Consider the following 26802-nt stretch of genomic DNA (forward strand, 5'->3'; position numbering starts at 1 on the left):
TTGAAGAGGCAAGGAGGCTCTTAAAACCATGTGGGACCTTCCTACTAATTTCACTTAATGAAGCTAAAGAAGCTAAAGGAAGCAGCCCAACTCCTTGCAATAACCAACTAAAGGATGAGAGTATATATGTTTACATGTTGTCTGTTATGTGTGTTGTGTGTTAATACATATATGAGAATATGTGTGTTTACATGTTGTCTGTTATGTGTGTTGTCTGTTCCTTCTGTCTCTGACAGACTGCCTTTCTTAAGCGCGCATAGTTTAAACTGCAAGCTTGCTTCAAAATTTTAAATTTAAGGAAGCTATGCTGGACCTTATCAGTCCTAAATAAGACAAAATGAGAATGAAGGGTGCAAATGTTTACCCCACCTCTTGCTTTGCCGCAACTTTTCAGATCGTGAGTCTACAGTCTATTTTGGAATGTGAATGTTTCTAGTGTGAATTAGATGTTTCTGCTGCAAAAGCGTAGGTGAGCACAACTGCTCTCTCAAGCTAAAATGCAGTGTATTTATTTCATGAAGCACATGCCTATGAAAGTATGGTCTTCCTTCTAAGAAAATATCTGAGTCCAGTTTTAACTTTGATTTGGTTGGACAGAAGAGTTATTGTAAGGCTCCTGATATCAGGCCTCTTTTCTTAGAAAATGCCCCTCCCCTTGTTTCATTCTGTCTCTTTCAGGGTTTTTTTTTTCCTTCCTCTTCTTCTGTGCCAGGTAAATTTACTTCCGAGTAAGCTTCCTTTAAAGGAAACTGCAAAAGGGGGGGGGGCATAGATTAGGTTTACTATTCCTCTGCAAATTCAGATTAGGCTTACTATTCCTCTGCAAATTCAGGAAAAATTGTCACTTTTGTATTCTCTTTTAAATCAAATCTATGGCTGTTTTAACTATGCTTTATAAGAGATCCTCTCCCTATCTTAAGAAAATGTTCACTTCAATCTTTCTTTAAAGATCATTTGTCTAGGAACTTGCACTCTAAGGAACTTGCACGTCTAAGGAAGTAAACTCAAACTAATCTCAAGATCTGCTAAAGGATTCTGTATAAAGTTGGGAATTTTTATTTTCCTCTTCCTTAGTACATGATAGGAGCACTGATTGTGCTCTCTTCCCCAGTAGTGCCTGTGTACATAAGTATGTGTGTGTAGTACAAATCTTGCTGTGAACCCTTTATTTTGGAGGGTTGGACTAGATGACCCCAGGGTCCCTTTCAACTCTCCCAATTTGTGGCTGTGTGGAAGGACATGTGTCCGCAAGCATTGCAGGGTAATTCTTAAATTCTGGTGTGGTGATGGAGTTGAAATTCAGCCTAGCTTTGCTCTTTAGTTTTAAAAAGGTGAGAGGTGAAGCTGTGATGTTTTGAAGCACAACTGGTAATATCAAGCATTTGAGTGATTACAGTGTTTATCATTTTGTTTATCATTTTGTCTACTATTTGAAAATCAGACAAATACATATGGGCCTTGACCAATCCTGTAAATAAAGGGGCAGGAAAATTTTTGTCTGCAAATGGTAAGGCCGAAAAACTTAGAATGTTAAAAAAAAAAATCCTATGAATTCTGACTCTCTGGCCATTTTCCCCCATATATAAGGGCGCGGCATTGTTCCACGAATGACCAGAGGGATATTAGCCCTTTCCTGTACATAAAGGAAGCAGTCGCTTTGCTTGGGCTGAAATTGCTAGCTTTTGTTGGTGAATACTTCAATTGCTAAGTTTCTCTCTTTTGTTTTAAATCCAACCCTCTTTTAAAATCTACTCCTTACCCTTCCCTTATTCAAATTCTAATTTTGCCAAAAGATGCAACATTTCAATAGTATAAAAGGTTTGCTGAGACATGAACTCCACACATGCACAGAGACTAGATCAAAAAAAAGAGAGAGAGAGAGAGAGAGAGAAAAGGATAGGAAAAGAAAAGAGAGAGAGAGGAAGGAGGGGAACTGGGGGGGGGGGAGCAGGTTTATGTAAAACTTGGAACCATTGAGAGAAATCGCCCTTAATGTGTCCCAAGTTTGAAATCTTAACATGCCAAATTCTTTTCACAGGTAAATATCAAAGAATTCCACCCCTCAATGGGATTTAAATCACAGACTTTGTTTGTGTGCATTTTAGGAACAGCATTTCCTGACAGGCTTCTCACATGAAATAATTTTCCCTTTTAACAGGATATGTGAACCCCGATAACAAAGTGTTTGTCCCTTTTTCCTCCCACAACAACTTTCTTTCTGTTCTGTGAAATCCCTGCTGTATTAGTGACTTCCATCTCTTCGTGGCTTTGACACTTTTAAAGTTACAAATAATCTGTTTCCATTTATTTAATCCGTTTTTCCATGATGTCTATGAAATTAATCGAAGCATAACCAAACATTGTTTGTGGAATGGTATTTGTTTACCTTTTGCCTGAGCATTTCTTATTAATTCTGTCATTTTGGCTGTTCAAGGTACTTGCACAAAGTTACATTGCCATTAAGTCATTTTCCAGTATTTTGCTATTAACACTCTAGCCGATGTTGTCACATCAAGAAACACTCTTTTATTTCATTGTTACTTCAGATTTCTTAAAATTCTGTGTCTTAGCATTTATTTATTTTGGTTCCTCATAGGTCATTGTGTGTGTGTGTTTGTGTGTGTGTTTTATTATTATTTTAACTGTGTCTTTTAAGTCCACCCTGTCCTTACAGGATATCACTTCTACAAGTGTGTTACTACAGATCCAATGAAAAGCTTCGCTACCACGAGACTTATTACCTGCAACAACAACAGACACCAAAGTTTTCAAAGTGGCCACAGCAATTTCTTTCAAAGGGGAAGTGGGGCTGACAAAGAGGGGAGGAGTTGAATTGCAAGGACATTTTTGACTTTTATATTCAACTGATATTTAATTAGTTTGTTGTGTATTATGTGTTATTATGTAGGAATGTTGAAATGTGTTTGACAGTGTTATTTCCACAAAGGGAGGAATTTGTGTGTGTGTGTGTGTAATTGTCTTATGTTTAATGTATACTGCCTCATTCCTTATACCCCAATGGAGGATTTTCATACATTTTATGCTTTCTAATGGATCAGGCTATTGTGTAGTTCAATGTTTAGATAACCACATTTCGCTGTCCCACCTGGCACACTGCCAACCTTCCCTACCCATTTTAAAATGTGTTAAAACTCGCTTTACCAAGGAGAAGCTTCAGGAAGGTGTATATGCCTTGATTTAGCAGGAATGATCCCTTATAGAGTCAAATTGACTTATTTGGACAAGTGCCCCTTTTAAGAATGGTTTTCTTTTAACAGATTGGTTTGAAGAGTTAAGAACCATGGGGCAAGATAAATTCAAATTGGACCCAGTGTGAATTGGGCATGTGTATCCAGGCTGCAATTAGCTTTTGGTCCTTTTAAGTGCAAGTGAGCAACTTCCCATGACTGCAAGACCAGAGCCTCTAAAATAAAACCCCATAGAAAGGCCAAGGTAAAGACATTTCCCTCAGGACGTGTCCAAACCTGCCAGCTGTGATGGGTGCCAGGCAACATGGCTAATATGAAAGCCCTAAGGGGATTCACCAGGGATTGCCACTACTGTGACACGTGAGACCACAGGAAAGCTACCTTGACACCTGAGAACACAAAAATGGCGGGGGACAAAGCAAACTGCATTTTTTTTCAGTCAGTAGTGGACCTTCCTGCTAAATGTAAAGCATAGACCACTATTGAATGAAATACAACAGGTGTTCCTTTATGCGATATCCTATATCCAGCTATCTGCACTACTATACTTGCAAATGGCCTTAAGAGGAGCATGATTTGCAAGTCCCCTTCAGGTTTGCACAAACCCACACATCTAGTACGATAGATACAAAGTTATTATTTAGTGCATATCTATATAACATAACCATACATTGTATTGGTCCGTGTTGCTCCCTCCTTTGTTGCCCTGCTCAACCCACCTCCTTTTCCATTAGGGCCTATTCCCACTCACACGGCACCCCTACCTTCACCGAGATTTAGGGTGCGGAGAAAAGATTTGCAAGTTCTTACAGAACTTTAATGCAAATCTATCTCCGAATGGGGGACTGTTACGGAGGGGGGGGGGCATGTCTTCTTCACCTTCTTCTTCGCTACAATATATCAAATTATTTCCAATTGTCAATGTCAAAAGGGACTAAAATCTATAAAATTCATAGAAAATCAGCGTGCCAGTTTGCTCAATTACTCTAGGACTCCATCACACCTCCCCTGTCCAGCATAATCCCTCAAGCAAGGTGTCAATCCTTTCAAATTGCTCTGATCAGCCTTTCCTCCAGACAATGTCAGGTGACAGACTATGCATATTTGGGACCATTGTTTTCTCATCCCCGGGAAGTGTTTATCTTTTCATATCTCCAGCTCTGCATATTCCCCCTCCCTTCCTGAAGTGCTGATCCGTGCAAACTCCACCTCCCTGAAGTGCTGATCTATGCAATCCCTACCTTCCTGAAGTGCTGATCTGTGTAACCTCCACCTTCCTGAAGTGCTGATCTGTGTAACCCCCCACCCACTTTCCTGAAGTGCTGATCTGTGTAACCCCACCTTTCTGTGATGTATTCATGACGTGTTTTGCACTGTATTCTGGGACATGGAGGGAGTTTCAAAAGTTCATGTCACCCCTTTCTCACTGTTCAATCTCGCCTTGAACCTGTTGGCCAATAAACTTGGATCTTCTGCTGCTTGCTCCTGTCTCCGGCTGAGCTCATTTTCCTCCGCAGGGACCCACGGACTTAGTCCGATGAGCTGGGTGGCAGAGCAGCCTCGCACCCAGATTTTGCCGTAACAGTCGTGCAGGCCAGATTCACGACCCTGGAGGGCTGGATTCGGCCCGCGGGACATAGTTTGAGGACCCCTGGTCTACACTGACTGGCAGCAGTTCCCCAGAGTTTCAGGCAGGGATTTTGTCCAGCCCCAGCAGGAGATGTCAGGGGCTGACCCTGGGACATTCTGCATGCCAAGCAGATGCTCTAGGGCTCCCCATATTTCCCGGCACTTACAACGTTATACTATTAGCAACCATGGAGATTCCACCTGCCTCTTTTGAAAGAACACTCACCTGATGAATAATAATAATAATAATAATAATAATTTATACCGCACCCATCTGGCTGGGCTCCCCAGCCACTCTGGGCGGCTTCCAACAAAATATTAAAATACAATAGTCCATCAAATATTAAAAGCTTCCCTAAACATAATAACAACAACCATCCATTTTCAGTCCATTGAATTAGCAATTGAGCATTTCTGGAAAGGGAAATGGCATACTTTTGTTGCGTACACAAGCATGCATAAGAAAGTATTACTCATTTATGATGAGAATAGGATTTATTTATTTTGAACTTCGCTGGGTTCCTCCTTGGCAGCCAGTGCGATTGTTTCAGCAGGGCTAGAACTCAGGACCCGCTGCCTTGAGGGACATCTAAGAGCAGTTGGGCAGGGGAAAGGTCTCCCTTGGGAGGTGGGGGACTCTCCTTCCTTGGAGGTTTCTCAGCAGAGATCGGACGGCCATCCGCCATGGATGCTTTAGCTGAGATTCCTGAATAGCTGGGGGTTGTAATAATAATTATAGAACTAGACCCGGCCCCCTCTTGCTTCGGGTTGGACTAGATGACCCTGGGATCCCCTCCTCTCTCTCCACTCCTGAATTCCAGGAGGAGCTTCCTTGCCTCCTGCAAAGCCCTTTTCCCTGCAGGCTCTTCCTCTGGTTTCTGGCCAAGGGAGGGAGATGATCAGAGTCCAGCCAAGAGCCTCACCCCCAAAAGGAGATCTGGGCATGGGCGTAGCCGGCACATGCATAAGAAACCCATAAGAAATAATAAGAATCTGAGAGAGGGCTGAGCGAGGGATGACTCGGCTTGGCAAGGGTTAAAGGGAAGTGAGCTGCCTTCCTAGAGAGGCCAGGAAGCAAGAGGGGGCTGGTCCTCCAGAGCCAAGGCCCCTCCCTCCCCAGTCCTTTCCTTGCTTTGGGGTCTCTCCTGCAAGGGCCAAATCGCTGCCCCCTCCTGGGATCTGGTGAGTCCATAGGTGTCAACTTTCAGATTTGAAAATAAGGGATCAGCAGGAGTCCCTGGGACTTTAACTCTGTGTGACATCGCTCAGCCTCATTGCACAGCAGAGGAAACATGTGCAAATGGTTTTCCAAAGCTGGAGGAGGAGGTGGACTAGTCCCCCCCCCAAAAAAAAACCCAACGGGCAGGAAGGAAGGAAAAGTAGGAAAGAGAGGCCAGGAATAAAGAGAGGGATCCCAGGCCATGGTCTGGCTGCTGCATTGCAAACCAGTTTGTGTTAAGCTATCTAATAGAACAACAAAAAAAAAATCAAGGGAGATGTCTTTGGCCCCGCCCACTTGGCCCTCTGGGGGTTGGCCAGATACATTCCTGGCCCTCAGAAGAGAGAAAAAGAGATCTCACCCCACGAATCTGTCTGGACAGTGGCAGAGATTGCAGAAAAGGAGACAGAAGCAGGGAGTGGAGGTGGGGTGAGGGTGGGGCTGGGGAGCAACTCCTGAGGACCCCCAGGTGAGGACCCCCACTAGAGAAAAGCATCCATTTTTCACAAGATACAAATGACTCCCTTGTCATTCGGTTCTGACTTCATGCATTGACTGGAAGGATGGAGAAACCAGGTTGATTAATCTCACAGAAATCCCTTCAGTTGCCTCCACATTTTGCATTACTAGAAGGCTAGAGACTTATTTCTTCTCCTCTTCCTCCTCTTTCTTTTCAAAAAGATATCTCATGGTCTGGGATGCGGTGCACTTCAGCCCTTGTTCCCAGCAAGAAGCATCATTCTTCCTCAGGGAACCATTCCCCCCCCCCCCGTCCTACAAATTCTGTAACAGAACAATGTATTTGCTTTGTAAGATTTGCTAGAGCTTCTCATTTAGAGCACAGATGGATGAGCGAGACTCAGCTGGCCCCAAAGCAGGAAGAGGCCATGTCAGCCAAACTGGGAGCAGTGGGGGGTTCTGGGGAAACCCAGTGCAGAAGATCCTGGGTGAGGAGGACACCCTCTGCTCAGAGGTGCAGAGTCAGCGGTTGAGGCAGTTCTGCTGCCAGGAGGCCAAAGGACCCCGAGAGGTTTGCAGCCGACTCTACCACTTTTGCCACCAGTGGCTGAAGCCAGAAAGGCACACGAAAGCTGAGATGCTGGACCTGGTGATCTTGGAGCAGTTCCTGGCTGTCCTTCCCCTGGATATGGAGAGCTGGGTGAGGGACTGTGGAGCGGAGACCAGTTCCCAGGCGGTGGCCCTAGCCGAAGGTTTCCTCCTGAGTCAGGCAGAGGAGAGAAAGCAGGTGAGAGAGACTTTCCTCTGGATACTCCCAAGGGGCTCCAAGCAGGACGGAGAACATCCCATAATGCTCTACTGATGGCCCATCCTTTTTCTTGGAAGACATCCATGGGATGAGATCTCACACCCTTCAAGCCTTTGTCATTCTCTTTCTAGTATTTCTCACCATTCTCTGTTTTAAATCCTTGTTTCTTTCTCAGGGAAAGGATCTCTTTGCAGAAATGGACCTGGTTTCCTGTGAGGCAGAGAGGCCTCCGTTGGTCACCAGAGAGGGGTCACTGGGTAAGGAGGAAGGTGGTTTTTCTCCACTGGTCTCATTCTGTTGGTTTCCCAACTCATCTGAGGGTTTTTTCATCTTGTTTTGGGGGGAGACAGTTGGGAAGAAGGGTCCAGAGGAGAGGAGATGTATTTCTGCACAAACAAACATATGAAATGGGCACAAACGTCCAAATACTCTCAGTAGGTAAGCATTTCTCAATTCCCATCTGCAGTTAGAGATGCCCTGTTTCACCTGTGAGAGAAGCAGACACTCCTGGCGTCCTGCTTACCTTTTTTCTCTTGCAGGTGGCAGAAGGATGCCGGCAAGACCTCCTGATCCGCCTTTTCATGGGGGCAGAAGGGAAGCAGCGGCTGTGGAACCAGATCAGGTCAGGGGAAGCTGCCTTGTGGGGACAGAGGCTGAGGGATGGAGCAATGTCATGGACTGGTTGGGCACAGAGAAATGGTGGGAGGAAGCAGCCGGGGAACCAGGAAGGGAAGATGGCTGTGAGCCCAAGAAGTGGAAGTGGAGGAAGGATGAGCGGGTAGAGGGAGAAGAGGGAGAAGCCTGGGAAGAGGAGGTGTCAGAAGCTGAAGGGGTTACAGAGCTTAGTGAGCTGGGAGACTCTGTGGCAGAATCAGAGGCAGAAGAGGAAGGAGGCGAGTGGGAGAGGAAGGTCGAGAGGCAGAGGTGAGTCAGGATAAGTAAGAGCCACCGGTGGCTCCCTCTCCTTTTGCCAGAAGCCACCCTCCATGCTTGTCTCTCAGAGTCAGGAGACGAAAATAGGCTTATTTTAATTGTCTATTGATCACTGAATGCTAAAACTGTTTTCTAAGCAGTTGACAAACGAGAACAAATAGTGGCCTGGATTCACCTAACCAGCCCTATCGGATGAAAAATGGGGCCTGCTCCCCATTCCTCCCCCTCTCCATGCCGCCCTGAACCCCTTGAATTTGGCTCTAGGGCATTGGGAGGGAACCTTCCTGGAACAGCTCACTAGGAGAGGAGAAAGTGGATCCTTCCATCGGGGAAACTGGAATGCTTGCGTAGGCAGAATGACTTGGAAAACACAAGGCGGAGTAACACCTATTTGCACAAAGACAAATACCCATAATTAAAACGCAGAATAAAATAAGCACCCATAATTAAAATGTGCTGCAAAACAATCCTATTGAAACAACACCGCAATTTACAGGAAGGAAACAACATAGCATTCTGGAGCAGATCATATTTCTGCTGTCTCAGAGGAGGACATTTCCCTTTTTCTTTTAGGGTCCAGTGTGCTTTGAAGATGTCTCTGTTCATTTCACAGACGAGGAGTGGGCGTTGCTGGATCCTGACCAGAGAGCTCTGCATAAGGACGTCATGGAGGAGAATCGTGGGATCGTGGCCTCTCTTGGTAAGGCTCCCTGTGGGATCATCCTATCTGCCTGGAAATTCAAAAAATACCTCTATGGGACCAACCTCATCTATTTTCACAGAGCTCAATAGTGGCCCCTATAACACCTGGGAACCTAACACCCCCACAATAAACAGTAAATTATAGTTTTCTCTTTGAACAATCTTCCTCAGATTATTCCTTTTTCTACCACGATTGGGCTGGTCTCAACTGCCCAGGCCATCTTCACTGTCAGCTTCAGAATTGTTAGGAAAGATAAGTAGCTTCAGGTTTTCTGCTTTTGTTTTTGCTCCTGTCAATCTTGGTTTGACCAAAGAGATGACTGACATTGGAGATGGAGGGGATGCCATGACTGGGCCAAACAAAATTCATCCCAGAGAAGAGCTAGGCTTATTGAATTTCAGGTAGAAGTAGCAGTGGTGGTGGTGGTGATGATGATGATGATACAGTGGTACCTCGGTTTACAAACTTTCCGGAACAGGACTGTTCTTAAATCAAGGTACCACTGTAGTAATAATAATAATTTTTATTTATACCCTGCCCATCTGGCTGCATTCCCCCAGCCACTCTGGGCAGCTTCCAAAACACACATATAAAAATGAAACATAAATAGTAATAATCTGATCCCATATATAAAGAACTTTAACTTTAAAATGAACAACTTATACTAGTGGCCAAAATTGTGGAAACCTTTTGTGAAAAGTGTATTTCTGAGGTTTGATGGCTCATAACACCACTTTTGTGTGGAGTAATACCATAAAATTATATGGCAATGGAAAGATAATTTAATGAAGATGCGATGACTTTTATGAAGGAGTATTTATTGGAACAGCAGTCATAAAGAAAAAATGTGAAACCTTTGGTAACCATTGGTAACCTTTAGCTTTAATTACGGCCTTACAATGCCTTCCCATGAAGTGAACCAAGTTTTTAGTTCTGCAGCTGTAAGAATGTGAAACCAAGACTGAATTATTGCCTCTGTTAATTGGGCTTTATTGCTGGGTTGCTTCTGAATAACAAGTTTCTTTAGTCGTCTCCAAAGATTTCTGATTGGGTTAAAGTGTGGGCTATTCAGTATGGACTAAAGTGTGGGCTATTCAGGCCGCCATCAGTATGCTGATGACACCCAACTCTATCTGTTGATGGATGGCCATCCTGACTCGGCCCCAGACACACTGACCAGATGTTTGGAAGCTGTGGCTGGATGGTTACGTGGGAGCCGGTTGAAGCTAAATCCTTCGAAGACAGAGGTCCTCTGGCTGGGACGGGACGATATGGGATTGGGGGGGCAACTCCCATCTCTTGCGGGGGCGCAATTAGTGCCAGCACTGTCTGTTAAGAGTTTGGGTGTAATCTTCAACACCTCCCTTTCCATGGAGGCGCAGATTGCAGCTATAACAAAGGGGGCATTTTTCCATCTTTGCCAAGCTAAGCAGTTGGCTCCTTACCTCTCTCGCCCTGACCTAGCCACTGTGATCCACGAGACGGTCACCTCCAGACTGGATTATTGTAACTCGCTCTACGTGGGGCTGCCCTTGAGACTGACCCAGAAACTCCAGCGGGTGCAGAATGCTGCAGCGAGACTCCTTACAGGGTCCTCGCTGCGAGATCACATTCACCCGGTGCTATACCAGCTGCACTGGCTCCCGGTGGAGTACAGGATCAGGTTTAAGGTGCTGGTTTTAACCTTTAAAGCTCTATACGGCCTAGGACCCTCGTACCTACGGGACCGCCTCTCCTAGTATGTCCCACAGAGAAACTTACGGTCTTCAAATAAAAACATCTTGGAGGTCCCAGGCCACAGAGAGGTTAGGCTGGCTTCAACTAGAGCCAGGGCTTTTTCGGCTGTGGCTTTGATCTGGTGGAACGCTCTGTCACAAGGGACTTGACATCTTTCCGCAGGGCCTGCAAGACAGAGCTGTTCCGCCAGGCCTTTGGTCAGGGCACAGCCTGACTCCCTCCTTCAGCAATCTTCACGGAGCTCTGGCCCAATGGTTGCCATTGGTTTGATTTGAATTAATTTTATAATGAATGATTTTAGAGTGTTGTGTTGTACTGTTGTACTGTTTTATTGTTGTTAGCTGCCCTGAGCCCGGTTTCGGCTGGGGAGGGCGGGATATAAATAAAATAATTTATTATTATTATTATTATTATTATTATTATTATTATTATTCCCAGGCCATTCCAGCAGTGAAATATCATTATCTTGAATGTACCTTTTGCACACAGCAGCAACATGACATAGAGCTGAATCCTGCTGAAAATATTTAAATGCTTCGGTATCTGGGAAAAGATCACCTGCGGAACACTTCAGTTTGGGCTCAAATATTTCATTTATGCATTTTGGAGCATTTATATTGCCATTAATTCTGCCCACACCTTTTGCTGCCATACAACCCCAGATCATCACACTGTCTGGGTGTTTCACGGTCGGTGTAATGCAAGTAGGATGTAAATCTTCTCTGATTCTTCTCCTCTTCGCCGATTAAAGAAACTCGCGTATTTCATGCCATCACTACCAAGCAAGGTAGTCAAAACAAAATAAAAAAATTCCTTCCAGTAGCACCTTAAAGACCAACTAAGTTAGTTCTTGGTATGAGCTTTCATGTGCACGCACACTTCTTCAGATACACTTCTTCTTCTTCTTCAGTGTGTATCTGAAGAAGTGTGCATGCACACGAAAGCTCATACCAAGAACTAACTTAGTTGGTCTTTAAGGTGCTACTGGAAGGAATTTTTTTATTTTGTTTTGACTATGGCAGACCAACACGGCTACCTATCTGAAGCAAGGTAGTGTCCTTTTTTAAAAAAAAATAAAGTTTTTTATTTATACAACAAGAAAAAAGAAAAAAAACACAAATACCAAATTACACACAAATTACAAAAATAACCATAGACACATAATTTTCTTAGCAAACAATAAAATATCTATTGGTCTTAACACTAAAGACCCAACCTCCCATCTATTCCATATTTCAAATTCATATTACTTATTGCCAATACACACTTTTATCATAATTAAACTTATTCTTAATAAATCTAATTTCATATATCTACCTTGCAACCATTACTGAAGTTCCTCGAATGCTGCGACAGAATTTAAACTACTATATTTATTTTTCAGATATTCTTTGAAAACCTCCCATTTTGAAACAAATTCCTGTTTTGATTTATTCTTTATTTTTTGTGATAAACCATCTAATTTGGCATATTCTGTCAGCTTTGGGATCCAATTTTGTATAGAGGGGATTTCATTACTCTTCCATTTTGCTGCGATCAAAACTCTTGCTGCCGTCGTCGCATATAAAAAGATACCCTTCCTCTTTTGTGGAATATCCAAATCTGTTATTCCCAGGAGGTAGAATCATAGAATCATAGAATCATAGAGTTGGAAGAGACCACAAGGGCCATTGAGTCCAACCCCCTGCCAAGCAGGAAACACCATCAGAGCACTCCTGACATATGGTTGTCAAGCCTCTGCTTAAAGACCTCCAAAGAAGGAGACTCCACCACACTCCTTGGCAGCAAATTCCACTCTCGAACAGCTCTTACTGTCAGGAAGTTCTTCCTAATGTTTAGGTGGAATCTTCTTTCTTGTCGTTTGGAACCATTGCTCTGTGTCCGCTTCTCTGGAGCAGCAGAAAACAACCTTTCTCCCTCCTCTATGTGACATCCTTTTATATATTTGAACATGGCTATCATATCACCCCTTAACCTCCTCTTCTCCAGGCTAAACATGCCCAGCTCCCTTAGCCGTTCTTCATAAGGCATCGTTTCCAGGCCTTTGACCATTTTGGTTGCCCTCCTCTGGACACATTCCAGTTTGTCAGTGTCCTTCTAGAACTGTGGTGCCCAGAACAGGACACAGTACTCCAGGTGAGGTCTGACCAGAGCAGAATACAGTGGCACTATTACTTCCCTTGATCTAGATGCAATACTCCTATTGATGCAGCCCAGAATTGCATTGGCTTTTTTAGCTGCCGCGTCACACTGTTGGCTCATGTCAAGTTTGTGGTCAACCAAGACTCCTAGATCCTTTTCACATGTACTGCTCTCAAGCCAGGTGTCCCCCATCTTGTATTTGTGCCTCTCATTTTTTTTGCCCAAGTGCAATACTTTACATTTCTCCCTATTAAAATTCATCTTGTTTGTTTTGGCCCAGTTCTCTAATCTGTCAAGGTCGTTTTGAAGTGTGATCCTGTCCTCTGGGGTGTTAGCCACCCCTCCCAGTTTGGTGTCATCTGCAAATTTGATCAGGATGCCCTTGAGTCCATCATCCAAGTCGTTGATAAAGATGTTGAATAAGACCGGGCCCAAGACAGAACCCTGTGGCACCCCACTAGTCACTCTTCTCTAGGATGAAGAGGAACCATTGATGAGCACCCTTTGGGTTCGGTCAGTCAGCCAGTTACAAATCCACTGAGTGGTAGCATAGTCAAGACCGCATTTTACCAGCTTCTTTACAAGAATATCATGGAGCACCTTGTCAAATGCCTTGCTGAAATCAAGGTAGGCTACATCCACTGCGTTCCCTTCAACTACCAGGCTTGTAATTCTGTCAAAAAATGAGATCAGGTTAGTCTGACATGACTTATTTTTCAGAAATCCATGCTGACTATTGGTGATCACAGCATTCCTTTTTAGGTGCTCACAGACTGTTTGCTTAATGACCTGCTCCAGAATCTTCCCTGGTACTGATGTCAGACTGACTGGGCGGTAATTATTTGGGTCCTCTCTTTTCCCCTTTTTGAAAATTAGGGACATTTGCCCTCCTCCAGTCTGCCGGGACTTCGCCTGTTCTCCAGGAATTCTCAAAGATGACTGCCAGTGGTTCTGAGATCACATCTGCCAGTTCTTTTAATACTTTTGGATGCAATTCATCTGGCCCTGGAGACTTTAATACATCTAAACTAGCCAAGTATTCTTGTACTCTCTGCTTAGTTATTCTGCGCTGTGTTTCCTCTGCTGAATCATTTGCTCCAAATTCTTCAGGTCGGGCATTGTTTTCTTTATCGGAGAAGACTGAGGCAAAGAAGGCATTGAGGAGTTCAGCCCTTTCTGTGTCCCCTGCTTGCATTTCACCATCTTCTCCTCTGAGTGACCCCACTGTTTCTTTCTTCTTCCTTTTGCTACGAACATACCCATAAAAGCCTTTTTTGTTGCTTTTAACCTCTCTAGCAAGCCTGAGTTCATTCTGTGCTGTAGCTTTTCTGACTTTGTGTCTACACATGCTGGCTATTTGTTTGAATTCCTCTTTGGTGGTTTCCCCCCTTTTCCATTTTTTGTACACATCCTTTTTCAATCTTAACTCAGTTAAAAGTTCTTTAGATAGCCACCCTGGCTTCTTTAGGCACCTTCCATGTTTCCATCTCATTGGTATTGCCTGAAGTTGTGCTTTTACTATCTCCCTCTTAACAAACTCCCAGCCATCATGAACTCCCTTTCCTTTTAGTATTACTGTCCATGGGATCTCACCCAGCACTTCCCTAAGTTTTATGAAGTCGGCTTTGTTAAAGTCAAGAAATTGAGTCCTAGTATGCTTGGCTGCTCCTTTCCGCTGTATAGTAAACTTCAGAAGAACATGATCACTCGCGCCTAATGATCCTTCCACTTCTACCCCACTAACCAGGTCATCAACATTGGTTAGGACCAGATCTAAAATGGCTGTTCCTCTTGTTGCTTCTCCCACTTTCTGGACAATGAAGTTGTCTGCAAGGCCAGTGAGGAATCTGTTTGACCTTATGCTCTTGGCTGAGTTTGACATCCAACAAATATCCGGGTAATTGAAGTCCCCCATTACTACTATCTCCCTTCCTTTTGCATGCTTGGCCATCTGTTCCAGGAAGGCATCATCTATGTGCTCCGTTTGGCTTGGGGATCTATAGTAAACTCCCACAATGAGGTCCCTGTTATTCTTCTCTCCCTTAATTTTGACCCAAATGCTCTCACTTTGCCTTTGAGGTTCTAAATCTTGGATCTCTTCACAGGTATACACATCCCTGACATATAACGCCACTCCTCCTCCTTTCTTGTCTGGTCTGTTTCTCTGAAATAGATTGTATCCCTCCATTATTATCCCTCCATCAGGTCTTTATATTTTTCCCATACAGCAAAGAGTGACTTTCTTATTATATGGTTGGTAAATTTTTTATGAATTTAGGCGTGCCATCCCCAACGATTGTCAAAACCTTCCAGGTCCAGGAGGTCCGGATCCTGCAACGTGCACCAATCATTTTAGCCAGGTGACACAGGCTGCCTCATAGTAAAGTTTTAGGTCAGGTAGGGAAAAGCCTCCTCTCTCTTTTATGTCTATTAAGATCAGGTGTTTAATCCTAGGTTTCTTCCCTTCCCACAGGAATTGGGAAATTTCTCTTTGCCATATCTTGAGACAACCTGTCAAGTAAGATAGTGTCCCATTGTTCCGCTGTCCAGTTAACATGGGTTTAATCTTTTCAACCTTTGCTTGACAGATAACAAAGGCTTTTTCCTTAGAATTCTAACATTTTGACCAGTCCTTGCACTCAACTTCCCATTACATTGTGCCATGTCATCTTGTATACACCCAGATGATTTTCTTTTGTCATGTAGGCACAGTCTCTCCACTCGTCCATCGTCACTTGCCTTTGTACACATTTCCTGCCTTATCAAGTCTGATTTTGTAGTGACTGAGTCTCCTTATGCCTCTTCAAAAATATAGAAATGCCAGCTTTGGTTAAGTTTTCCCCAATCTCTCTTCTAATTTCTCCATAACTGTAGCCTTCTTCACTTAATAGTACAATATTACTCACTTTCTGGGGACAAGTCAACTCTTTGTGCCATTTCTATAATTTTATTATGTTTTACACCCTCACTAAATGAAAGAACACACAAAACCAACCAACTTGTTAGCAATCACGTAACACACCGACAAAAGTCAACCTAAGCAAGTTGTGCTTTCTTTTTCTGGTTATTTGGCTATAATTTTGATAGAATACGGGTAATTGAACAAACTTTGTTGGATTGCAATCTCGATTGTATTCTTGATCGAATTATCTTTCCACTGATATATAATTTTATGAGATTACTCCAAATTAAGTGGTGTTATAAGCCAGCAAACCTCTGAAATACACTTTTTTCCAAAAGTCTTCCACAATTTTCACCACTACTGTATATCAAACAAAGCAACATTCAACAACTCATCAGAATCTCATAAAAAATATGTTGGTTAATGACAAAAAAATACAGGTAATGAACACCCACCCACCTTCCTTTAGTTCTTCTCCATTTGTTCCTGAGGCTCTAATCCCTTTTTGTCTCCACTGCAGATTCTGATGAATTGGAAATTGAGAGCAAAGGTGACAACAAAAAATTCCCCAGAGAGGAGAAGCCACACAAAAATTTGGAGTGTGGAGAAAACTGCAGTCGGAGGTCCCATTCCACTTCCCATCAACAAAATCTCATTGAAAAGAAACTCTATCAGTGCATGGAATGTGGAAAGAGCTTCACTCATAGCTCCTCTCTCACTTATCATCAAAGAATTCATACAGGGGAGAATCCCTATCAGTGTGAGGAATGTGGAAAGAGCTTCACATGTAGCTCCTCTCTCACTTCCCATCACAGAATTCATACAGGGGAGAAACCCTATCAGTGTGTGGAATGTGGAAAGAGCTTCACTCACAGCCACAGTCTCACTTCCCATCAAAGAATTCATACAGGGGAGAAACCCTATCAGTGTGTGGAATGTGGAAAGAGCTTCAGGAAGAGGTCCGATCTCACTTACCATCACAGAATTCATACAGGCGAGAAGCCCTATCAGTGCGTAGAATGTGGAAAGAGCTTCAGTCAGAGCTCCTCTCTCACTTCCCATCACAGAATTCATACAGGGGAGAAACCCTATCAGTGTGTGGAATGTGGAAAGAGCTTCACATGTAGCTCCTCTCTCACTTCCCATCAAAGAATTCATACAGGGGAGAAACCCTATCAGTGTGTGGAATGTGGAAAGAGCTTCACATGTAGCTCCTCTCTCACTTCCCATCAAAGAATTCATACAGGGGAGAAACCCTATCAGTGTGTGGAATGTGGAAAGAGCTTTACTCATAGTTCCCATCTCACTTTCCATCAAAGAATTCATACAGGGGAGAAACCGTATCAGTGTGTGGAATGTGGAAAGAGCTTCACTGATAGCTCCGATCTCACTAAGTATCAAAGAATTCATACAGGGGAGAAACCCTATCAGTGTGTGGAATGTGGAAAGAGCTTCACATGTAGCTCCTCTCTCACTTCCCATCAAAGAATTCATACAGGGGAGAAACCCTATCAGTGTGTGGAATGTGGAAAGAGCTTTACTCATAGTTCCCATCTCACTTTCCATCAAAGAATTCATACAGGGGAGAAACCGTATCAGTGTGTGGAATGTGGAAAGAGCTTCACTGATAGCTCCGATCTCACTAAGTATCAAAGAATTCATACAGGGGAGAAACCCTATCAGTGTGTGGAATGTGGAAAGAGCTTCACTGATAGCTCCTCTCTCACTTCCCATCAAAGAATTCATACAGGGGAGAAACCCTATCAGTGCGTAGAATGTGGAAAGAGCTTCAGTCAGAGCTCCCATCTCACTTCCCATCAAAGAATTCATACAGGGGAGAAACCCTATCAGTGCTTAGAATGTGGAAAGAGCTTCACTCATAGCTCCAATTTCACTAAGCATCAGAGACATCATACAGGGGAGAAACCCTATCAGTGTGTGGAATGTGGAAAGAGCTACAGGAAGAGCTCCTCTCTCACTTCCCATCAAAGAATTCATACAGGGGAGAAACCCTATCAGTGTGTGGAATGTGGAAAGAGCTTCACTGTTAGCTCTAAACTCACTTCCCAGCAAAGAATCCATACAAAGGTTGGAAAAACCATTATATAGCTTTAGGAGCCAGGCAAATCCGCACCTTTTTAACCAGGCCTTTTTCTTATTGACATCTAATGCTCTTTTAACATGTGATGTTTTATGTTTTTATGTTGTGTTTTTATTTTTTTAAGTATTCTGAGACATGTGGGTGTATGAATACAGCCACTCTTAAATTCCTAGGGGTCTTTGCCCCCCCCCGTAAAATATTTGAGGAGGCCACCCCCCAGGTTTTCTTTGTGCTTTTTCAAATGCAACCTTTTTCTTCTGCTACCTGCCATACAATTTCGCTTTCAATTTGCGCTTTTAAGAATTTTGTAAAAACCGCACAAAGGTCATGAGGAAAACAAAATACAAGAAGATACAAACATGGACAGGTCCCATCTTTGTGGGCAAAATGGAAAAGATGCTTTGAAGCAGGCTTTCCCACACTTGGGTCCCCAGCAGCTCCTGGACTACATTTCCCATCATCCCTTCCCACTGGTCCTGCTAGCTAGGGATGATGGGAGTTGTAGTCCAAAAACTGCTGGAGACCCAAATTTGCTTTAAAGGGAAAGTAGGCTGGCCCTGTGACACCCTCTGCTGGACAAAAGCACTGCCCCAGAATCTGAACTGTTATTCTAAAGCAGCAATGCGGCAGCAAGCAAAGGCTATAGCAGCCAAGTCTGCTGCTTGTGGCTGGAAAGCCAAACAGGAAGTTTGTGACTGTTGCCATGGGAATAAAGGGGCAGTCCATTCTGTACTGAGCACCGGATGTTAGCTCAGTGGGTTTGTCATATGACCTGTACAGGATGTACATGGGTGAAGTTTCTCTCTGTCAGTTGAAGAGAGCAGACATCTTTACTGTATGACTGCTAAAAGACACAAATAAAGACATGTAGATACGTTTCTGACTGTGTCTGATTCCCCTCCCTGGGGATATGCAGGGAGGAGGAGAAGGAGGAGAAGCAGTTGGTGTGTTTTCCTCACAGCCTGAGGAAAATCGCCGGAACGGACCTCGAGTATGTTTATTCCTGCCGGGAGTCGCCGGAGGGAGGTCTAAGGAATTCAGCCGGTGCCTGAACAGATAGGCACATACCTCAAGACGGGCTTGAATTCTAACAGTGGTAGCAGAGGATGGTTGCTGTTTTCATCGACCTCTGCATCAAGAAGTGGCCTCCATGGAAGCCTGAGGTGAGAAGGCTGATTCTCTGCAGCCAGAAGCTGACCAGAAGGATCTGAAAGCCAAAGCTACGGAGCCCAGGTATGAGATTTTCGGGCTTAGAAGTGTGAATGCAGATTGATTTATTCTCTGCTTCGAGGGAGAAACGTTTGGGAAAAACAGCTCCGAGAGACAATAGCTCTGCATTCCAAACATTCCTGTGGTTTCCTGTTCAAGGAAAAGGAATGCTGTTGCTTAGCAACGAAGGCCAGTTTCACGAGAGGGCTGGACAAGTCAGACTTTTGCCTCGGAGAGGCAAAAACAAGGTTTTGTTATGACTTAGGCCCAAAACGAACTGTTGGAAAGGGACTTTCCAAAGCAGCTAGCGTTCAGAGCTGCCAGGTGCACAGAGTGTAAACAAGCCAGCTATTGGATTTTAGAGGCTTGTGTTTGAGAGTCAATGCAAGGACTCAAAATGGATGCCAAGAAGGGGGGAGGCCTGCCTACTCCAGACCTCCTGACCAGTGACAATTATGCATCTTGGTCTATTAAAATGAAGGCCCTGCTGCAGAATCAGAGACTGTTTGGGGTGATTGAGAACCCCATTCCAGCAGCACCAACGCGTGCTTGGGAGTCACAGGATGTGAAGGCCAGAACTGCTATAATTCTGTGCGTGTCAGATTCGCAGCTGATCCACATACAAGATTTAGACCACGCGAAAGATGTTTGGGACACGCTGAGAAGGACACATCAGAGAGATGCAGGTTCTTCAGCGTTGCTGTATTTTGAGAAGCTGACCAACCTGAGGCTTGCGCCTGATGGAGATGTTCAAGCGCACCTGACGGAAATGAAATTTCTGCGTCAACAGATGGTGGAACGCAATTTCCCTCTGGATGAGGAAGTGTTTTGCTTCATGGTGATCAACAGCCTGAATCGGACTTACAAAACAGTTGCCAGTCAGCTGGGGTCTCTCCCAGCGAATGAATTGACTTCGGAGAGGGTCTTTGCCGTGGTTCTGAATGAACAGGACAGACTTGCCGCCCTGGAAGTCAAGGACAGGGGGAGCAAAGAACGGAGTTCTAACACCCCCACTGCTGAAGCTACTGAAGGAAACGCCGAAGCTTTGAACGTTGTCCGATGCTACAATTGTGACCAAACTGGGCATCTTCAGCGGTACTGCAAGAAGCCACGTCAGAACAGAGGAGCCAAGGGAAGCTCCACGAAGTCTGAGGCGTCAGACAAAGGTCACACCAAGCCAAAGGCAAAGACTGCAAAAGCTTTGATGTCGCTAAAAGCCACACCAGAGGTGGGAAACTTCTTTGTCCTAGACACGGGCGCGACGGTTCACATGACAGGACACAGAGGACTATTTTCTACGTTTGAGAAGCAAAGCTTCGCTGTGCAACTAGCCAACGGTCAAAAGCTGGAAGCGACCGGAATTGGGACTGTGTATCTTAAAAGTCTGAACTTGACTATAAGCAATGTCTATTTGGTTCCAGAGTTGAAGTTTAATCTGCTCAGCGTTTCGCAGATTGCCAAGAAGGGACTAAAACTGTCCTATGATGATGAGAAATGCGAGATCTACAAAGATGGAGAGTTGTATCTTTCTGCCAAAGAGAAAGATGGACTGTATTTGTTGACTTTTGATCAAAGTGATTACATGAAATGTAATTCTTGTGATTCTAACATGATCTCTTTTACAGGTGTAGCCAAGAAGAACACCAAGCAGGTCACCTCGAGGGTCGACAAGGCATTTCAGCGGGTGTATGCTGATGTGATTGGTCCTTTTGCACCCTCTAGAGGCAATGCAAAGTATTACCTAATATGTGTTGATTCTTTTACAGGTTTTGTCTGGATTTATCTTTTGGAGAGACCGAAAGAAGCCTTAGAAAGGTTTAAAGAGTTTTGTGACAAGGTTAAAAATATGCATGATGCTGACATAAATTGTCTTTGCACAGATGAGAAGCCAATTTTTCTTTTACAGGAGTTCCAGAGGTTCCTGAAGAAGAAAGGGATAAGACACAAAACTGCTAGTTCCGAACAAGCTTGGAACAAATGTGTTTGTGTTAGGGTGAACAAAGAATTGCAAAAGGGAATGGAAGCGCAATTGCTTAGTTCACATCTGCCACATGAGTACTGGGCTGAATTGCTAATGTCATTCTGTTACACGTGGTTGAGAATGTTTTCAAAAGAGTTGGGAAGTTCTCCTTTTGAGAATCTGTTCCACAGAAAACCTTCACTTGCCCATTTCAAGGTTTTTGGGTCTCATGTGAGGACAGAAGCTCCAGGTGGAGTAAAGAATGCCAGAGGCATTTTTGTGGGTTATGAAAAGGGTCTCTACAGAGTAATTTTGTCTGAATCTGGAAAGGTGATTCTCACAAAATTTCTAGAGAGTGCTCCTGAACAGGAGAGAGTGATTGTTCACACATTTCCCACAGGTGAAGATGATTCTGATGATGATGATGAGTTTGATCTTATTGAGTTCAGTACTACTGATGATGACAGCGATAGCTCAGACAGCTCAGTTGTCACGGTCATTGAGAGGAAATCTCACATAATGACTAGACCCTCAGAAGAGGAGGATGAACCACTGATTAAGCTTAGTACTGGTTCTCCAGAGAGTCCAAAGGCTGAACCAGAAAGCAAGGAAGAGCAGCACCTCTTACGTAGGTCTGAGAGAGCAACGAAGGGTGTACCACCCAAGAGGTATTCACAAGAGTTTGCAAACTTAGCTGTTGCTGTTGTAAACGACCAAGGTCAAATTGAAGCTGTGTCTGAGTCAGAGACAAAGGCACAACAGAGAGTTGTTAACCAAGGTAATGCAGAAGCACTTATTCCTTGGAAGTCACACAACCAGAGAGGTACATTGGTAAAACCAGTGGCGGGTAGTTCCAAGGGTGGAACTGAAACAACAGGGGAGTGTTATAAGTATAACAACTGTTTGTTTTCTTCTCTGGATGACGCTTTGCTCGCAGCACGCATTGATACTTTAGGGGGAGTATGTTATTCTAAAGCAGCAATGCGGCAGCAAGCAAAGGCTATAGCAGCCAAGTCTGCTGCTTGTGGCTGGAAAGCCAAACAGGAAGTTTGTGACTGTTGCCATGGGAATAAAGGGGCAGTCCATTCTGTACTGAGCACCGGATGTTAGCTCAGTGGGTTTGTCATATGACCTGTACAGGATGTACATGGGTGGAGTCGAAGTTTCTCTCTGTCAGTTGAAGAGAGCAGACATCTTTACTGTATGACTGCTAAAAGACACAAATAAAGACATGTAGATACGTTTCTGACTGTGTCTGATTCCCCTCCCTGGGGATATGCAGGGAGGAGGAGAAGGAGGAGAAGCAGTTGGTGTGTTTTCCTCACAGCCTGAGGAAAATCGCCGGAACGGACCTCGAGTATGTTTATTCCTGCCGGGAGTCGCCGGAGGGAGGTCTAAGGAATTCAGCCGGTGCCTGAACAGATAGGCACATACCTCAAGACGGGCTTGAATTCTAACATGAACCACCCCCAGTACTGCTAATTGGAATTTATAGAGCACAAAACTGAAGTTTGATCGGCACTTCAACCTCTAGGGAGCTTCTAGGTGCTTTCTGCGCCACCTAGAGTACCCACAGAATTGTGGCTTCTACTGGCAACACACATAGGAGAACAAATGAAAGAGAAACACAATGAGCAGGAAAAAATCTGGAAAGGGCCATACCAAGTGGACATCCGGTGTGAAGAGGTCACTTTCCCCACTGCTGAACAATGCCACATGTAGAGGAGATGGAATGCTAGAAGTGTTCTCCGGGGCAAGGGGAGCTGCTGGGAAAGTGAAGTACGGGTGCAAAATATTACTTTTTAAAAAAGTCGCTGCCATTATAGACATTGCCATTCTAATGGTGTGCATGCATCATGTGATTGATTGTGCAAGGCTGGCCCCCACCAATATTTTATTCAAGTCGGCACCACTGGGTCGGGTGGTTTACATATTAAATAAATACATAAATCGCCTCCCTTTTCAAATATTCCAGCTTGTCTATATCCTCATTTATTCTTCTTTAAAATGTATTTGCCCTTCATCTGAAGATTTTACATTATAAGCATACAGGATGAAAGCATGGCTTTCTCAAAAACAAGACAAGCCAGAGAAATCTCTTCTTTTCTTTTTTTGGATGGAGTTACAAACTTTTTTGATCAGGGGCCTGCTGTGGAAATAGTGCATCTCGATTTCAGTAAGGCTTTGGACAGAGTCCTCTGTGATATTTATGTGAGTAAGCTTGTAAAATGTGGGCTGAATGAGGTATATGTCTTAGGACATGAAACTGGGAAAGAGGATTTTAAACTGGCTGAAGAGGTTTTATGCCCTTGGGAATTTGGTCTCTTAAATCTACCCCTTCGCCTTCAAAATGAGACTGAATGAGGTAACTCTTAGGTGGATTTGACAAACCGAACCCAAAGAGGACTCCTTCATGGTTCCTCCTCATCCTGGGGAAAAGTGACCAGAGGGGTGCTGCAGGGTTCTGTCCTGGGCCCGTTGTTGTTCAGCGTCTTGATAAATGACATGGATGAAGGAACTGAGGGAATGCTCCTCACATTTGCAGATGACACCAAATGGATCATAATGGCACCCTCTCTCTTCAGTAACTGACAGGGAGACAAAGAACAGTGCAAAAGCACAGCAGAGTGAAAGAGATAAGACCGACTTCCGTTCTTACACTTCCCAAGCCTAGGAAAGTAAAAAGGGGCATGTGACATTGGTTGGTTTTGCAAGCCCCCTCCATAGAGGCTGGCCCCTCTCACTGTCCTCGGAGCTTGCTTACCGGTAACCTCCTCTGGCTGATATCCAGACAGACCAGGGAGATTTTGATAGGCGACATTTTCCCAAGCATGGGCAAAATGCACAACCCCTCCCTCCTGCTTCCGCAGAGGAAAGAAAACAAGTCAGAAATCTATTTACATGATGTTTATTTCTGACATTACAGCACTAGAGAAAAACACGTCCTTTCAGTTCAGTTCTTCCAGCAAGTCTGACAAACTTCCTGCTCATGCGCAAATGGAAGGTTTCAAGTTACACTCTTCACAAAGACTTATCCAGCCTGTGAACGTCCTGGGAAAATCTTCTTTCCCACAGATAAGCGCATCATGTTGTGTCAACAATCTGGCTGTCTGCAGCGGTGATGTTTCCATATACTGACACTAGCCACATATCCAGCAACGGGAGGAGTGAATTGCTAACACAGCAGACATGATTGCAGGTGATATAAGGAAAAAAACCTGCTCCTTTTTCCTTATGGGGTACCCAAGGGCCCATATGGAGTCCTTTTGTACGTTCTCTATTGGTAGGAGAAAATAACAGAGACCAACCAGAGAATATTGAGAAGCAAAGCGCTAGTAAGCCTGTTCTTTATTAACTGTTGCAACAGGGTTCTCCACCCACACGCAGGAGAGAGGAGGAGGACACCGAGCCATGTGTGCAAGCCCTTATATAGACATTTTTAATTGCCCAACCTGGAGTCCAAGACCACCCCCCAGAAACTGTGAGTACAATGCAGCTGCAAACTGGCAGCTCAGTGTTTACATCATATGATGTGGCTAGTCCTGGGAAAGAATCTTCCAGGCAGTTCAAGGGATTCACAAGGCTTTGTTCTCAGTGTAATATGAGACCTTCCTGTTGCGTATGTGAAGGAAATCTGTGTCACTTGCTCGGAGGAGACTGAACTGATCGGACATGTTTTTTGTGCAAATGTACAGTCAGGCAAGTTTTCCCACAGAAACATCATACATACATCACAGAAATGGTGGTCTGCAACAGAAATCTGAGTGTTGTTTTTACCTTGTCTGCCAGGTTACCTGTTAATGGCCACTTGACTAGATTACCTGGGAAGGCTGGCTATTCTTTTGTAATGATAATACTTCATTCCTGAGCCAGGTCACAGGCTCACCCTATTCACACCTTAAATGTGGCCTTAAGGCAGGATTTGTGAGGACAGAGACAATGGGAAGGTTTCTGCATTTCCTTCGACCTTGTAGAGAAATATTTGAGGTGACTGAAAGAGGGAAAGAGTCAAAATGGCTTTAGGACTTTTCCTGTGGGTTTTGGACATGTGGTTTATAGTTTATATATTAATATATGTGTTTGTTTGGTATATATATATAAACACACACCAACCGCTACTTACATGCACAATCACACCACCACCCTGCACAAATAAACTCCGTAGCCAAGACTCTCATCTCCAGAACCAAACGCCTGGCTGACAAAGACCACTTGACAACTGAGTTACAGAATCTCTCAAATGTGTTAATTGCCAATGGATACCAGCAAAACAGGGTTACGAAGCTAATCCAAAAAGAAACACCCCCCAAAAACCAAGACACAGAAGAAAACAATGGCATGGCCCTCCTTCCTTATATCAAGGGCACTACAGATAAAATTAGCAAAATCCTCCATAAACACAATATCAAAACAGCCTTTTGCACCAACCAAAAAATAGCCAATATCCTCAGAAACCCCAAGGATAAAATCCAGTTGGAAAACCAAGGGGTCTATGAAATACCCTGCAAAGTCTGCCCAGCCACGTACATTGGACAAACAAACAGACGAATAAATGCACGTATCGCAGAACACAAGAATGCCGTCAAAAAAGAAGAAAAAACTTCCTCTCTTTTCCAACACATGAAAGAAACAGGACACGAAATTAATTTTGCAGATTCCAAATTGCTCTTTAACATGGAACATCACCACAAGAGAATAATCATGGAAGCCATCGAGATAGAGAAACACCCTCACAACATGAACAAGCGTGACGACACATCCCGCTTGCCAGACATCTGGAAATTAGCCCTCCCCACAAAAACTGACACCAGATCCAGAGGCACACAGAACGCCATCACCAATCAACCACACCAGACCCAAACCCAGACCCTCTCCACAGATAAATTACAGACACCATCCAGTAGCCAAACCATGGTGGCACCTCCGGATGCTGCACCCCCCTGCAATCCCTACACAGATCTGGCTGACACAGGCCACAAAACCACAGCTCGCCCCTATACACGAAGCCAAGCCAGAGCACAACTAAGTGCAGTACAGCCATCTTCTCAGAAAAACTCTTCACAAAGTTCAAGAGGTCAAGACACAAAGACTTTAGCAACTAATCCACACCTAATGACCCACCTAAGTGGTACTCAGGATATCACTCAAGAAATCACTCAAGATATCCCTCAAGTAATTAAGGAACAAAAGAAGAAAAGGCACACTAGCCTGGGAACTTCCTCTCTGCCCAGAACATTGGAGGCTATACACCACACCCCCTCAACAGTATTTATAGGAACTCAAACACTGAGATCCTGCTCTGTTCCAGTAACAAGAAGCCGAAAGCACCAGCCTGAGAATGACGAGTGAGACCTCGTCGAAACGTCGCCTAGACACCCCAACTTTTACACGGGAAGACACCCGAGGACACCAAAACCTGCATATATATATATATATATATAATCACCCAAAAATTCTTATAACAATTCCCCCCTTTCGGGATATAATTTTTTTCTAAAATATTTTTGCCCCACAAATAATAACCTGGTATGTTGTAAATGGATGCCTTCGTTAAAATCTTAAGAGACTTGCATGTCAGGCCTCTTAAGGCTATTTGCAGGTGTAGCAGTGCACATAGCTGGACATAGGATATCACATAAAAAACAACACATGTTGCATTTTGTTACTAAATTACTAAATTACTTGTGGCATTCTAGCACTTTGGGAGAAACATTCTCAGTAGTGGTCTATGCTTTACACTTAGCGGGAAGGTCAAATAATGAGTGAAAAATGCAGTTTGTTTTGTTTCTGC

The 26802-nt window shown here is 44.0% G+C and overlaps 2 protein-coding genes and 1 long non-coding RNA gene across 8 annotated transcripts in view; 2 read left to right on the forward strand and 1 right to left on the reverse strand.

Annotated features, from left to right (window-relative positions):
- The window catches only part of LOC309369099 (uncharacterized protein), a 99010-nt gene extending 80927 nt beyond the window's left edge, over positions 1 to 18083 (forward strand). For 2 of the 6 annotated variants that reach the window (XM_081909764.1, XM_081909762.1), the window contains exons 4-5: positions 8831 to 8957; positions 16262 to 18082. In XM_081909764.1, coding sequence (XP_081765890.1) covers positions 8831 to 8957; positions 16262 to 17850 — 1716 coding nt within the window. In that variant the 3' untranslated portion in view covers positions 17851 to 18082. Of the gene's footprint in view, positions 1 to 7863; positions 7947 to 8222; positions 8958 to 16261 lie in introns of all 6 variants that reach the window. The other 4 variants (XM_081909763.1, XM_081909765.1, XM_081909766.1 and 1 more) reach the window with 4 other exon arrangements.
- The window catches only part of LOC309369114 (uncharacterized protein), a 71639-nt gene that overhangs the window by 12888 nt on the left and 31949 nt on the right, over positions 1 to 26802 (forward strand). The window lies entirely within an intron of this gene.
- Positions 18123 to 26802, reverse strand: part of LOC309369378 — a 49089-nt gene continuing 40409 nt past the window's right edge. Inside the window, exons 3-4 of the long non-coding RNA XR_014168069.1 lie at positions 22470 to 22777; positions 18123 to 18439 (exon numbers count right to left, since the gene is read on the reverse strand). This is a non-coding gene — a long non-coding RNA (uncharacterized lncRNA). The remainder of the gene's footprint in view (positions 18440 to 22469; positions 22778 to 26802) is intronic.

Source organism: Podarcis melisellensis, assembly GCF_964234715.1.
Source record: "Podarcis melisellensis genome assembly, chromosome: 4".
NCBI classification, from domain to species: domain Eukaryota; kingdom Metazoa; phylum Chordata; class Lepidosauria; order Squamata; family Lacertidae; genus Podarcis; species Podarcis melisellensis.